Source organism: Morone saxatilis, unplaced genomic scaffold (genome assembly GCF_004916995.1).
Source record: "Morone saxatilis isolate NCDOM2014 unplaced genomic scaffold, NCSU_SB_2.0 Contig11, whole genome shotgun sequence".
Lineage (NCBI taxonomy): Eukaryota > Metazoa > Chordata > Actinopteri > Moronidae > Morone > Morone saxatilis.
In genome coordinates this window covers 20,690,272-20,703,635 of record NW_023339663.1, presented here as the reverse complement: position 1 = coordinate 20,703,635, position 13,364 = coordinate 20,690,272, and the positions used below count along the sequence as shown (strand labels likewise).

The 13,364-nt window shown below is 40.7% G+C and overlaps 1 protein-coding gene across 4 annotated transcripts in view; it reads right to left on the bottom strand.

Moving 5' to 3' along the window:
• Positions 1 to 13,364, bottom strand: part of trpm7 (transient receptor potential cation channel, subfamily M, member 7) — a 36,544-nt gene that overhangs the window by 20,736 nt on the left and 2,444 nt on the right. Inside the window, exons 1-11 of one of the 4 annotated variants that reach the window (XM_035682125.1) lie at positions 10,512 to 11,193; positions 9,437 to 9,516; positions 8,268 to 8,306; positions 6,760 to 6,961; positions 6,246 to 6,459; positions 4,904 to 5,028; positions 4,591 to 4,762; positions 3,109 to 3,283; positions 1,866 to 1,989; positions 1,448 to 1,520; positions 48 to 148 (exon numbers count right to left, since the gene is read on the bottom strand). In XM_035682125.1, the coding sequence (XP_035538018.1) occupies positions 48 to 148; positions 1,448 to 1,520; positions 1,866 to 1,989; positions 3,109 to 3,283; positions 4,591 to 4,762; positions 4,904 to 5,028; positions 6,246 to 6,459; positions 6,760 to 6,961; positions 8,268 to 8,306; positions 9,437 to 9,516; positions 10,512 to 10,562 (1,356 nt within the window). In that variant the 5' untranslated portion in view covers positions 10,563 to 11,193. Of the gene's footprint in view, positions 1 to 47; positions 149 to 1,447; positions 1,521 to 1,865; positions 1,990 to 3,108; positions 3,284 to 4,590; positions 4,763 to 4,903; positions 5,029 to 6,245; positions 6,460 to 6,759; positions 6,962 to 8,267; positions 8,307 to 9,436; positions 9,517 to 10,511; positions 11,194 to 13,364 lie in introns of those variants that run through there. The other 3 variants (XM_035682122.1, XM_035682123.1, XM_035682124.1) reach the window with 3 other exon arrangements.

Below are 13,364 nucleotides of genomic sequence, written 5' to 3'. Positions count from 1 at the left end.
CACAATACACACACAATACACACAGACAAACAAACATGCAGACGTACCAGGAGCTGTTGTCCATACACAAACACATGATTCTTGGCAATGTCTACACGGTCCCAGGCCAGAGTCAGGACCAGCTGATCGAAGGCAGAAGCGTTTGTGCCTGAAATACACAGGTACAGCCATGAGTAAACACACACAAAAATATAAACAAATATGAATTCCCAGGCACGTAAAACCTTATTAACTGTGTATTTCCCGTTAGCCAGCTAGCAGGATTAGTGGGAGTTAGTAGAGCAGGGCCAGGGCAGTAACACAGTCAATTACACACTAATACAGCAACAGAGCAGATTAGACTACAAAGTAAATCCCTCTTCAGGCTACTGCTCTCTTCCACAGTAATCTACCTTATTGTCCTCCAGGAGCCATCTGAATCAAACAATCATAATCACAGAATCAATTGTGTGGATGTCAAACAGGAATCAGTGGGACTTTGACTGAACTAAAATCACTAAACTGACTTCCAAAGAACCCGAACTTTCAGGTAGTCCATCTAAAAAAATCCACATGTGGAAAGGACGATATATTCTACAGCATATTCAGCCTAAAGATTTGAGTGCCATTTCCCGTGACTTCAAACTTCCCATTTAATATCCAGCCTGCTAAATGAATTGAATCATAATGGAAGCGAGAAAGAGCAGCACTCAATATTCCTAAAGAGGCTTGAGAGCTTTTGTAGCCCAGGGTCCTTTTGAGGATGAGTAACTGTTTCACTGAGATTACTCCGCCTTAGGCTGACAAATATTTGCCTGGGTGGGTTTCAGTCACAGTTGGTTTGTCTTTTGAATATCAGAGCCTGTTTCTCCAGTCTATCAATCAGCTGCAGTCACTCACAAACTCCTCGCTTTTGTCTAAACAAACTGGAATGAAGATGCGGGTGAACTCACCTACATTCAGCACAACACCCCTCTCCCTATGTCAGGTGAAACATTTGTTCTGTATTTGAAATGAACAATGTCTGTGCTCACAAAACAGCTGGTCAGAGTAAAACCATTATAAAGTGGGTATTTTTCTTCTTTTTTCCTCCTCTATACAATAACAAAGTAAGAAGTGTTCAGGTGAACATTGTACTTTTTCTCTTTCTCCAACAGACTGCGGAGGTGAGTAGTTATACGACTGAGACAGGCAGCTCAGGGACTGACTGTGCTGGAATAAGGAGGCCCTGTGAATACAAGCAACATGATCTCCCGAGGAACACAAAGGGAAGGGCACACAGGGGGGAAACTCTGTTCTCAAAGCATATCTATATCAGAATGAAAACATTACCAAGACTTGAAATCTTAATCTCCCAATGCCAACAACCTCAGCATATGAATAGACTGAATCAACTTTATGTGACTCATATTCTCTTAAAAAGTTGGGGGTGGGCTGGGAGGGGGTCAGAGAGAAGTCAACTACTAACCTTGGAGTAAAGCCCTCAGAATGGCTACGTCAATGTCCTGGTGCTCCTCGGAGCTGATGTGAAACACAGTGATCTGTTTTCCAAGAAACAAGATAGCGCTTATTAACATGTTCCCACAGACATTCTCCAGATGTTTCAGAGAGTTTGAGTTTTTTGGATCACCAGCTGATGTCACTGATGTGTCAGAAAAAAAGAGCAAAGAAATGTACAGCCATCTCTGTGGCAGTGCTTCAATTGTTTCATTTAGCTGAAAGTTGCTATTGTCTCTTGAGGCTTTTGTGTTTGGTTTTCAGCTTATTAAATGAGTCTGACATTTGCGAGTGCATTTGTCTGCTGCACTCACTGCCATTGAAATGGAAATTGAAAAAGGGAACATGCATGATAAGAAGTGTAAGAAAGAGATTGTGCGTGAATGTACCAATTCTTTGCTCTTCATGCACTCCATCAGAGTCTGGAAGAGATGGATGGCATCGCTCTGGCTGAAGTTGAAGGTTTTCTTGATGGTTGCGATGATGTCAGTCTCCACTCCATCAGGAAGACCGCTGTAGAAGATTTACAGTACAACTCTGTTACAGGCATACTGCTCAAACACGCACAGCCAGAAACACTTAAAATATAGATTTGATTTCACCATGACCCGTCTAAATATCTTTCAACAACACAGTGAACTCCTTCTGATTTCTCTTAAGTTTGTCAAAAAATTCAAGCCTTTGTTTGGACACTGACAACTTTAAGACAGACAGGAAACTGGGTACAGAACAAATTGGAATCGAACCTGGGCCACTGCAGTAAGGTCTCAGCCTAAGTACATGGGGTGCACGCACTACCAACCCTTTTGTTGATCACGTTTATATTCCAACGCACTTTTCCTGTAAATAACCTTTAAAGAGGTAAAATAAACCTTATTCGTATCTTCGGGATCTGTGCATGTTTTCTGTGATCAAACATGGACTTGGAAAATCATGGTTGGACAGAAGTGATAGAGCTCAGATTTACCATGAAGTTAGCTGGGGTTTCTGTATGTCAGCTAATGAAAGGATACATCTTAAATAGCAGCAACACAGAAACAAGTAGTTAAACTGGATCTCTCTTTGTACATTGAACCACTGAGATGATATTTACAATAAGTTATATTGAGTTCATGGACACATTTACACTGAAGACACAAACTGAGATAGATACTTGTGCAGCAGTATGTGCAAATTTAATTGGCTTATAAAAACCTTCAGAAGATTACTTGTAACTGCACTCTGTCACAAGTTCCAACTCATTTATAACAGTATGGGCTGTGGTGGAGCTGTTAGAAATCAGCCTGGGATAGAAATAGATGAGGGCCACCAACAACGCTGCCATCAAAGGGATTGCAAAAAAAAAAAAAAAAGAGAACATCACTGCTTACAACACAGTAAATGATTCATCACTAACATGTGTTGTTCGTTTGTTTTTTTTTAATCTAAATATTTAATACAACACTCACTGAAACCTTGATATTACTAAATTATAAAAAAAAAAGTCTAATCCACTCCTTTCCTGTTGCTTGTTACTTGAAAGAAATCTAAACTAAATCATTATTTGTTCAGCGCACCAAAGCTATCACACTCATTCTCCTGCCAACCCCTGTCCTCCTCGTCTGTGTGTGTGTGTGTGTCCGTCCGTCCTACCCTCCCTCCTCGGTCTGCTTGTGGACATAGGCCAGTATATCAGCAGCACGGCCGGTCCCCTCACACACCACCACCGGGACAGGAGGGCTCTCCTGAAGGTACTCCAGCACAGTCAGAATCACATTGGGACCCCCCTCAAAGATCAGGGCCACAACAGGAACACCCTGACCAATTCCTACAAGAAAGAAGAAAAAAAGAGTGTGCTTAAAGCTTTGGTTTATGTTCCATTATTTCCTTCATCTCCACTGTCATTTACACAATACAGCTCCACCCGAGTGACAGTTAGTGAGAGGATGAGATGATAATGGCCAGCGCACCGTTATCATCCAGTTTCCACCAGGCAAAGACAAACTGACTTCATAATGATTTCACCTCGGAGTTCTATCTGAAGGGTTACAGATAACGTCTAACATAGGAATCATGATGGTAACTGCCAGCCAAATTACCACTCAACCACTTGTTGTTTGTTTATTTGTTGCACTTCCTGAGCCTGAAGTACATTCAGCCGACACGATACTTTACTAGTGAAAGAGCGTTACACAATATTATTTAGATTTCTTTTAACCTACATAAATATTTAAGAACAGACTTTACAAAGTATGTAATGTGTGTGTGTGTGTTACAGGTGTATACACAAAATGTAATGTATGACTTTCACACATTTAAAATTGTTAAGTGTTATTATCCCATTAATCTGCCGTATTTAACAAGTGGTACTGCCACAAGTACTTTTAGTTATAACAAACACTAAGATTATCTGCGTATACAGTATGTCGTTAACCAGATCTATTAACAGTCGCTAATGAATCATTTGCCAAGAAATCTCGTGTTTTGGAAGAGGTAACCTGCTTAATACTTTAAATAGGCCGATAATGAATTTATTCCAGGCAGAAAATCTTATCACTTTCTCTGAACAAGTCCTAACCTGTTCAGTAAACACTTTACAGCCAGCCCATAATGCTGTCTGAGTAATTTAATGGTCATTTTATGCCTCGTTTGGTGGAATGATTCTTTGAAAAAAGGCAAATGAATGAATTCATAATACATCCTATTTATTTGTCCTTGTCTGTGGTCAGTGAAGCAATCAAACTCAGTGAGAAGAGTTATGTCTCAGTCCGCGGGGGATACTGTGCTCATGTTTACTTCTGAGTACTGGTCAATTTTTAACATGTCAGAGAATTGATTTTATAGTTGACAAATTTGAATGACAATGAGAAATGCTCAAAAGGCATAACACAGAATTTTAGTTTGGCTCTTGTCAGAAGGGAGCACTCTGTTAGCAATGATTTGAGGCTGTGGCATGAAATTGAAATCACATACAACACAGTACAGAGTTAAATCTTTCAACAACAAACAATGTGACTGCATTATCTCAGAAGATCCTCAGACTGCTTCAGCAGATCTAAAGTGATCCAATATAATCTCTTGTTTCTCAGAAATCCGAGCAACTGAAACTGTTGTTAAGTTTCTGGTTTTACTCACGTGCATGTATTCTTTGGAGGTTGATGTGCTTCTCCAAGTCCCGCCGCAGGTTGACCTCAGCGCCGTATCTGCCCACCGTCCCATCATCCACCAGGAGGAAATGGGAATGCAGATTGTTGAGAACGTTAAGTTTGCTGAGAGGATTCAGCAGTGTCTGATATGGAGCGATAATCTGCAGCGTGGCACAAGAAGGCAATAAAAGGGAAGAGGAGAGTAAGGGGGGAAAAATGTCAAATGTACCTTCACAGAACAATCTGAACTGAAATTGAAGTACAAATCAATTACAAATGAGACAGCAAGAATGATGTCTCACGTCTCTGCCGATGAGATCGTTCCTGTTTTCAATGACCCCCCAGGGTGCGATCCCGATAGTGCAAATTTTCTTTGATGATCTTGAGCAGTGCTCTTTGAGAGCATCTCCCACATGCTTCGCCACACCTTTGGAAAAGATACATTAAACAAATCAATAAACTTTCATTATTTCTTGGATAAGAGTGTTGTGTTTTTATTGCTACTTAACCTTTGCCATACCTCACTTAAAATTCTAACTGGCAATTAAATAATAAAACTGAGCCTTTAATATGCATAGTTTGGTTTGTGCTAGATACTGTATATACCATTAACCATGCATGTGAAAAGACCAAAATGCCGCATATGGGGCAAGTCCACAACAAGTCCATTAGTCCCAGGGGTTGTTTGTGAACCACAATCCTGAGCTAATGAATCTCATGGATTCAGCAGTAATTTGTGAGCCAAGAGACCATCCCAACTGGCCAGGGTGCCAGAAAGGTATTAAAAGTAATCACTGGTCTGGGTAATTGACCCTGTGAGTAATGATTTAAACACTATGATCAGACCACACCATCTTAATGCCGTGCTGTGGCTGCAGACACACCTCAGCCACGACACACAGCCAGATGACACGCTTAAGAGCCCGGTATTACAACTTCTGCTACATCAGCGCATCGCACTGCTGGTGGCTGTGTGTTTGTGTGGGTTTCAGTACAATGCAAGTGCGAGGGAAGCTGTAAGGGAGCAGGGGTGGAAAGTGTTATTAAGAGTTATTTAACTGGCATATCTGTTCAATAACAATAATACCAATACACTTACAAATTTCTTGTTTGTTTGTTATTTTTCAGTTAAATGATAAAAGAATTTTAATGGTTGAACCTGAAAAACCAGTTCGTGCTCATTTTATCGGACTGCGGAGCCACATTGCTAGCATTTTCAGACCTGCAGTTTCAAGCAAATCTGTGCTGCTGTCTGTCTTTTTTGTGTAGAAGTTACATTTGAAAGAATAATGGTGGTTGGTGTGAAACAATGATGATTTTAACTAGTTACACCTCAAAAACAAACATCCACAAATAAAGCAGCTACAAATACTAAATGTGAATCTGATTTTGTGACAGAGCTACAGCCAGCTTCATGTATTCTGCATCTGTTCTGAAGTTATTGAAGAGGTAAACAATACATTCTGATATGGTCTTGAAAGGAAATGTAAAATCCTCTGACTTCAAATAAGAAAGACTTTTCCTGTTAGGAATACACTGGAATCTCTCTCAGTTCCAAAACATTTTCCAGAAACAAACACATCCAGCAGGGGAGACTGTGCATATCCACAGGATGACTAAACTAATCTCTCTCTGACAACATACCTGTGTTAACCCCTCCGGTGAGAATCCAGGCCCCGGTGGTGACTGCAGCTTTGATGAGGCCCTTGCCCACCACCTGCTTGATGCGTGGGTGCAGCTCAAAGTTCTGAACTCCTCCATGGACAGAGATGAGGATCTTAGGAAGCTCCATATGCCATTCCTTCATCATCAGCCGCAGGATGCTCTCTGGCCGCGAGTCGTGGGACAAACGCACATACTGCCCAGAAAAAAAGCATTGACAGAAGAAAAGCATGTTCATATGAACACATAAAAAGGTCACAAATGTTTGAAAAATCACTTTAATGATTAATAAATTATCAAAACAGCTGTTAATTAACTTCCCCATTAAGGACTAGATTATAATAATGAAATCTGCACTGACGGAAACACCAAAAATATCTTAAACTAACCGCTCAAGACAATTTTCTCACAATCCATACCACAGTTATCAAGAATTACGAAATGTCTTTTTACATGAAAACATGCCGTCCAGCAGATAAAGAATTTGCCCTTCTACCTTGGCTCTGTACGAGTGAGACCCTCCCTGGAAGTTGATGACACCATAGGCGTCAGTGGGGCTCGCCTCTGTGTGTTTTTCCACCGACCACTCCTCCACCATATGACGGTTGGGATTTTCACCCAGCTTCACGTCCGAGTACTTCGTGGCCAAGCTGGCTGTGAAGCCAACATGCTGCCGGACCAGCCGCCCACAGCAGCACCTTGAGGGACAACAGAACCACTTTTAATTGATAGTACAACCATATACTTCCATTTTGTATCTTTTTTTGCCTTTCCATATCCAACAACCCAAAACCCAAAGTGTATGCCTAACTAGCTTACAGCAGTGCTAACCTAGTGTTACGAGGCCAAGGAGCATTTCACTAGATAAACGTTTTTACAGGTTACATAAAAAAGCCCTGCTCATAATAGCACCAATCACTGGAAAGTGGAAGCTGTTCTGCTATCAGAGTTTAGGCTAACGTTAGCAGCTCTGTCCTGCTTGTTATTGAATTTGGGTTTACACTTCAGCAACCCCAGCCAAACAACTTAGCCTAAAAGATTTTTTTCTTGTAACATGAAAAGTAAAATTGAAAACGCAAATAATAAAAGCACAAGTGTATGATGTATGCTTGTCCATGTATGTGAGCAAAGCAGGCAAATAGGATTGTGTCAAACTTACAACACTAGGACTAACTATGTGTACAATGTAATGCAAGAACCGTGTTGTTTTCACTAAATCAGCTGGTATCAATGTAGACCAGGGCCATGCAGCTTTAGCTTCAGTCTTTTACCACCCTATCATTTATGGACCCATCAAGTCCATACTTAAGACAATTTTACAGGGTTCTCATTTTAAAAACAAGTCAAATGGAAACATTAAAAGTCAGCAGAAGAGGACGTTTTGAACCAACTCATGGAGCTAACATTAGCTTAATTAGCTAGAAAGCTAGTGACACTTATTTCAGCAGATTCAGATTGACAGTCGCTGGCTTGAAATTAGAAGCCTGTCTTCGTCTTCCTCTGTCTCAAATAAAAGACGCATTGTTTCAAGAATGACAAAGAAATCCCAATGGCAAATCTTGGAGGCATTAATATTTCAACATTAACATCTGAAACGTCCAAATCCCGGATATCGTTCTCATATCTCAGTAGTATAATATAAACAAACAGCTTTTCTTCCAACAACCAACCGAGATGACAAGGTTTGACAGACGTTTAGAGCTGTAGGCGAGCTTTACTTTTAATGTGCCTCATCAATGTATTATTGTTACAATTAATGACCAACATAAGCTTTTTTGTTTTCTGTCCTTTAATTACTAGAGGCAAGAATGTGCATCCTGGTATACAAAGCCTGGAAGTTAATTGTTTCCTGAGGAGGGTTTCTGTTAAGTGGATTTACACTTTGAAAGAATTTCCCTGCAGGCTGTTTCTGGTGTAAAGTAACCAGTTAGTATGGATTCTCTCATTCTCTCATCCTGTTTGGTAACAAAGAATGAGTGAAACAAAGACCAAACAAAAACTTACCGGACTAGCTGTTGGCAAATCTGGCATCCTGGAAGGCATCTGGAAGGAATTTCACAGCAACATAATTAATAATTGATTTAAACTGAAATAAATTAGGACCACCTAAAAGTAGAGTACATTTGCAAAGATACAAAGACAATAATAATGGTCCGATCTCCCCTAGTGAGAGGGAAGTTCTTGGTAGACATTTGAGGACATTTAAGAAGGTTATCTGTCAGCTGGGCAGGCGGCCCAGTTAGATTGGCCTTTAACCAAGAGAGCCCTATGAAACCTGCCAAGGGGACTCTCACTTTGATCGCAGTCACATGTAGGCCTTTGGCCCAGTGTTAAATGGGCCAATGTTCACTAACACCTCTAAATCATCTTTGAGCATCAAGCACGTACTATAGTTAGAGGAGAGAAGCCAGTGGCAAATGATTCGTGTAAACGAAAACACAAGGAAAAGAGTCACCCAGTAGTAGTTTATGAGAAAGGAAAGAATGTAACTAAGAACAACAAAGAAATTAGATGGTTAAATAGTAAATGCATGTAACTGTGGTTAAAACTACTTAATATTAAATGACCAAGATTCTTTTCTTTGTGTATTTCTTTATAACTGGATGACTCTTTTTCCCAGCTGCTGTACCTTTAATTGAGCTATTTCGTGTGTGCTTCTTATGCACACATAGTCCATCGTGAATAAGCGGTCAGCCCGCCAAGCCAATGAGAAGCCCTCCATACAGATTTCACACTGCTTTGTAAGATTCCAGTAAGTTTGCAGAAGAAAACATTCTACATTTGACAAAATAACATCTAGTGTCAGTTCTTCACAAACGCGCATGGAAAATCATATTTTTTTAATTATTATAACAAAATTAATGATTGACACTTCACTGTATCTAATAAGTTATCCGAATGATGAAACCCAACTTCCTAAATGGCAGAGTCCCATCCCTAAGACTGGAAGAAGATATGATAGATATGATACACAGGTTCATCACTGGTCTTCTCTCTCGCTTAACACTGTAATCACAGTGACAGACATAAACATTAAAATTATGTAGAAACAGACTCATTTACTCTTAGAGAGTAGTGGTTAGGGTCTGGGCCTACTTTAACACACACCATGCAATTACCCCGTTTCCATGGCTATCACCACAAGGCACACTACACTATGTCTGAGCACATACCTGTGGGGGTCCTTTGACACTGGAAGTATGTACACACATTCCCTCTTGGTGAAAGCGCTTTCTATCCAGGGTTTCTGGGACTGCAAACAAAGAGAAACAGTTGCATACTGTGAGCATTGGACAGCAGTTGATGAAGCTTGTTATGTTTTTACGGCTTTATTATGTTTGCATTTAATAATTTCAAGCTGCTAAGAAAAAAGTCTCCAGAGTATGTTAAAAACAAGGCTTCTTTTTATAGTAATTGACTGTTGGTACAAACTGCTGCTGACATTATAGCCACTGTAGTTTCACAAAGACAAGGAAAGCAAGTAAAAAGGACATGGGGATAAATCAAAAGTGGTAACATTTTTACTTTGGTTAAAACAATTTTCTCTGAAAATAATAAACTCCAAGCATCCTAAAAGGGAGCTTGGAACCCCTTAATCCAGGATTTACTCTATAAAAATCAAAGGGATTAGAAGGTTTAATAAATAATAAATAAAAATGTGCTATATAAAATTAGGGCAACTACAGTTCAGGAGGCACATTAGCTACAGGTGTCTGCAAATTCTATAAACTACAATAAAATAATCTCAAATCGCTATTCTTTTAGGATTTATATCACAGGAATTTTCAATTATTGCCTGGTGCCTTATTGTTCCTGCAGTACAGCTCAGAGGAACCCAAGAGCGATTAGCACCATTAATCCTTCCCAGCACAAAGAGGGAAACCTGCAAACACCATCACCTGCTTTAGACCAAAGCGTTTCAACTATTCGTGAAACTCACAATAGTATTACAACAACTGGACATGGAAATGTTGTGAACCAGGCAGTTTCTGCTGCAAATGATCCTCAGTACTCAATGTTGCCATGTCAGTGTGGATAGCATAGAAACAGAAGTAACTTAGCATAAATGAATATTGCCCCAATCAAAAGTTCCATGTCCAAATTTCAATCAATAAGTCTTTCTATCTCTGAGTCACATCCATAGTATGGTCCTATGCTGCTTACAGCAAATGGCGGTTTTACGGAAACATCTAAACAAACAGGTCATCCCACTGCTTGACCAGTGACACCGAGCCACCGTGTTCGTACCTGGATGTCCTCCTCTTCATCTCTGTGTTTAAGGGCTTTGTACAGGAACATACCAAGGCTCCTTCATGCATCTCCTGGACAAACCACAGTCACCACAGCCTCCCCTGAGCACTGGATCATCAGCAACGAACCACTACGTTTTCTCACAGGCTCCGTCTCCGGCTGAACGCAATTTCCATACAGGTCTCAAAGTCTACAGCGATGCTGTTACCATAAGGATCCGGCCTGAGTTAAAAGCTGAGTGATCAGTAAGAGGTTGCAGCTTCCAAACTGCATCCACTGTTAATATGTAAGAAGCCACTCAGGGGGCAGATGAATGTGTCTGAGACCAACTAGATATTATACTTAGGCTGAGGAGAAAGAGACGAGGGAGGCGGGGGTGTGGGAGAGGATTAGTGGATGGGCAGAGACCTCAATGATATATACCTAGTTGTCTACAGAAGACACACCACCAACTGTGATTCATGCAGTACACACAAAATTTCCCCCAACAACACAGGCCCCACTTACACTTCAAGGGGCCTCCTTTATTTTGAAACTCATTTCCAGGAGAACAGTATTAAAAACCTTAATCCAGATCAAACTGAGGACAGCAAACTAACGTTAACTCTGTGTATTACATGTAACATGGGTGAACACATTTACATAAGGCAGTGGTATTGATGTTCACACATGACATAAGCAATTCCCATGGATCCCTTTGTTTTTTTTATTCACAATAGTGGCAGCACTGCTGGTGAACATTTGTCCTTTAATGAATTTCCATTTTGCTCATAAGCTGCCAATTTTGTATCTATAACTGTTTGTATCTACACAGTTAAAATGTATCGTGACCTGGCTGATGGTCTGACGTGATCTGAAGTGTGATGTTTTTTTTGTAGGTGTGAATTATTATTTTGGCAGAGGGAAATATCATCCCCTTTCCATATGGATTTATTTTTTTTGGCTGAATGTTGCCCTGAACCCTTAGTTAACAGGGTAGAGGCAAACCTTCCATTTAGTTAAATGATCAAAACCACTTATTTAGAGGGTATAACAAAAGTGAGTGCATGTGGAAGGTTGATAATAATCCCTCAAATCCCTAAATTGATAATAATACCTAAAACCCACCCCAAAAAAAAGGTCCACACACCATGCACAGCCATGAAAGTAATACAGAATTTAATAAAAAGTGAAATCTCTCTTTTAAAAGGAATGGATCAACATTTTGGAAAATCTGCTAATTTCTAATAGAGAGTCAGAAGATAAGATCACCCTCACATTTGTCCCTTCAATATGAAGCCAGAGGCAGGAGACGTTCGTTAAGCTTAGCAATAAGAAATGGGAGAAACAGCTAGCCTGGCTCTGTCAAAGGTGACAGGTATGGGTGGACCTGTAAAGCTCTGAAACCTTTCGACAGAGCCTGGCAAGCTCTTTCCAGTCGTTATGCTAAACTACGCTGAACTAACCTTCTCCTGGCTGTGGCTTCACAGACAGACATGAGAGTGGTATTAATCTTCTCTTCTCTTGGCAAGAAAGCAAATATGTATATTTATATAGTGTCAAACTATTCTGTGTAAGTGTCTGTATTCGAAAATGACATTAGCATTCAAAACGGAACATGTAGCTGTATCTTGTACGTGATCTTTTCATTATCAGTAGAAAATGCTACATTACATTCATCTTTTGTAGTATACTATGATTACAGTCAGCAATAACATATGAAGATGTGTACAGTGTGCACTGTATAGAACTGGTACAGAGTGTGTATGCAGCTGGCGTGACAGCAGGGTAAACACAGCTTCATCATCATGTTAATTGGTGGGTTCAACTCTGGTCTGCCAATTGGCGGGCACTGAGAACAATTCTATTGGCAGTGGTTGCTTCTTTTCAATCTTATGAGCTGTGTTTATACGTGTTCCTAAATGTTTGTCCTTAGCCTACCTAACATTTGTGAGTTATATTGTTCATGTGCTTCCTTATAACTGCATACTGCAGGTCGCTGACTCTTCAGTGACCCCTCGTTCACTAAATTAGTGGCCTAATCAGTGTCTGAAATCTAATTCACTGTATGGTGACTCACTACCTGCTGAACTCGTGACAGATGGGAAACACACCCTACAACTTAAGGAGGTCTCAGAGCTGCGCTGAGGAAGAACGCTTTCAGCGAAAACAATGGCGTCGCCTCGATCCAAAAGGATCTAACAAAGTGTTAATGAGGCAGATAAAGCCGGACTGAGCCCTCCTAACCTGTAACCATGGCACCTGAGAATGTCAGGCAACAAAAGACTTGAGCACTTTACAGCCCCTGCCAAAAACACACTCTCCCACTTCCCTGCTCCCTCCCTCTTCCTCTCCGGCTTCTTTCTCTGAGCTCCAGGTTTTATGATTACATTATTCCTGTAGGAAATATACAACCCGGTGCCTTCCCATCTCTCTTGGTTCAGCAATGTAGGATGCTGTTAAGTTTGGTTTATGGGCAAGTGTGTATGTGTGTGAGGTCATGGTCATGTGCACCAACACGTGTTTATGGCAGTGAATGTGTTTCGTACGAAAGGACAAAAATTAAATCACACACACACACACAGTCTATAAACTCAGAAAGCTTGCCAGCTCTTCCTGAGCTCTTCCTTCCCCCTTCTTCTTTTTTCCCAACAATGTAACAAGGCTGGCTGGTCAACCCATCATTCCTCTGGCCCTGCCTGACGTAATACAGGGAGATAACATCTGGCTTGGCAAAAGCTATTACACATTAGAAAGAGTGGAGGATATGGGGTCAGCACTTTAGTGTGAGCGGTAGCCAAAGAGAAAAGTGGTTCTCAGAGAACCAACAGAGAGAACAAAATACATTTTTGCTGTCCCCCCCCCCCCCCC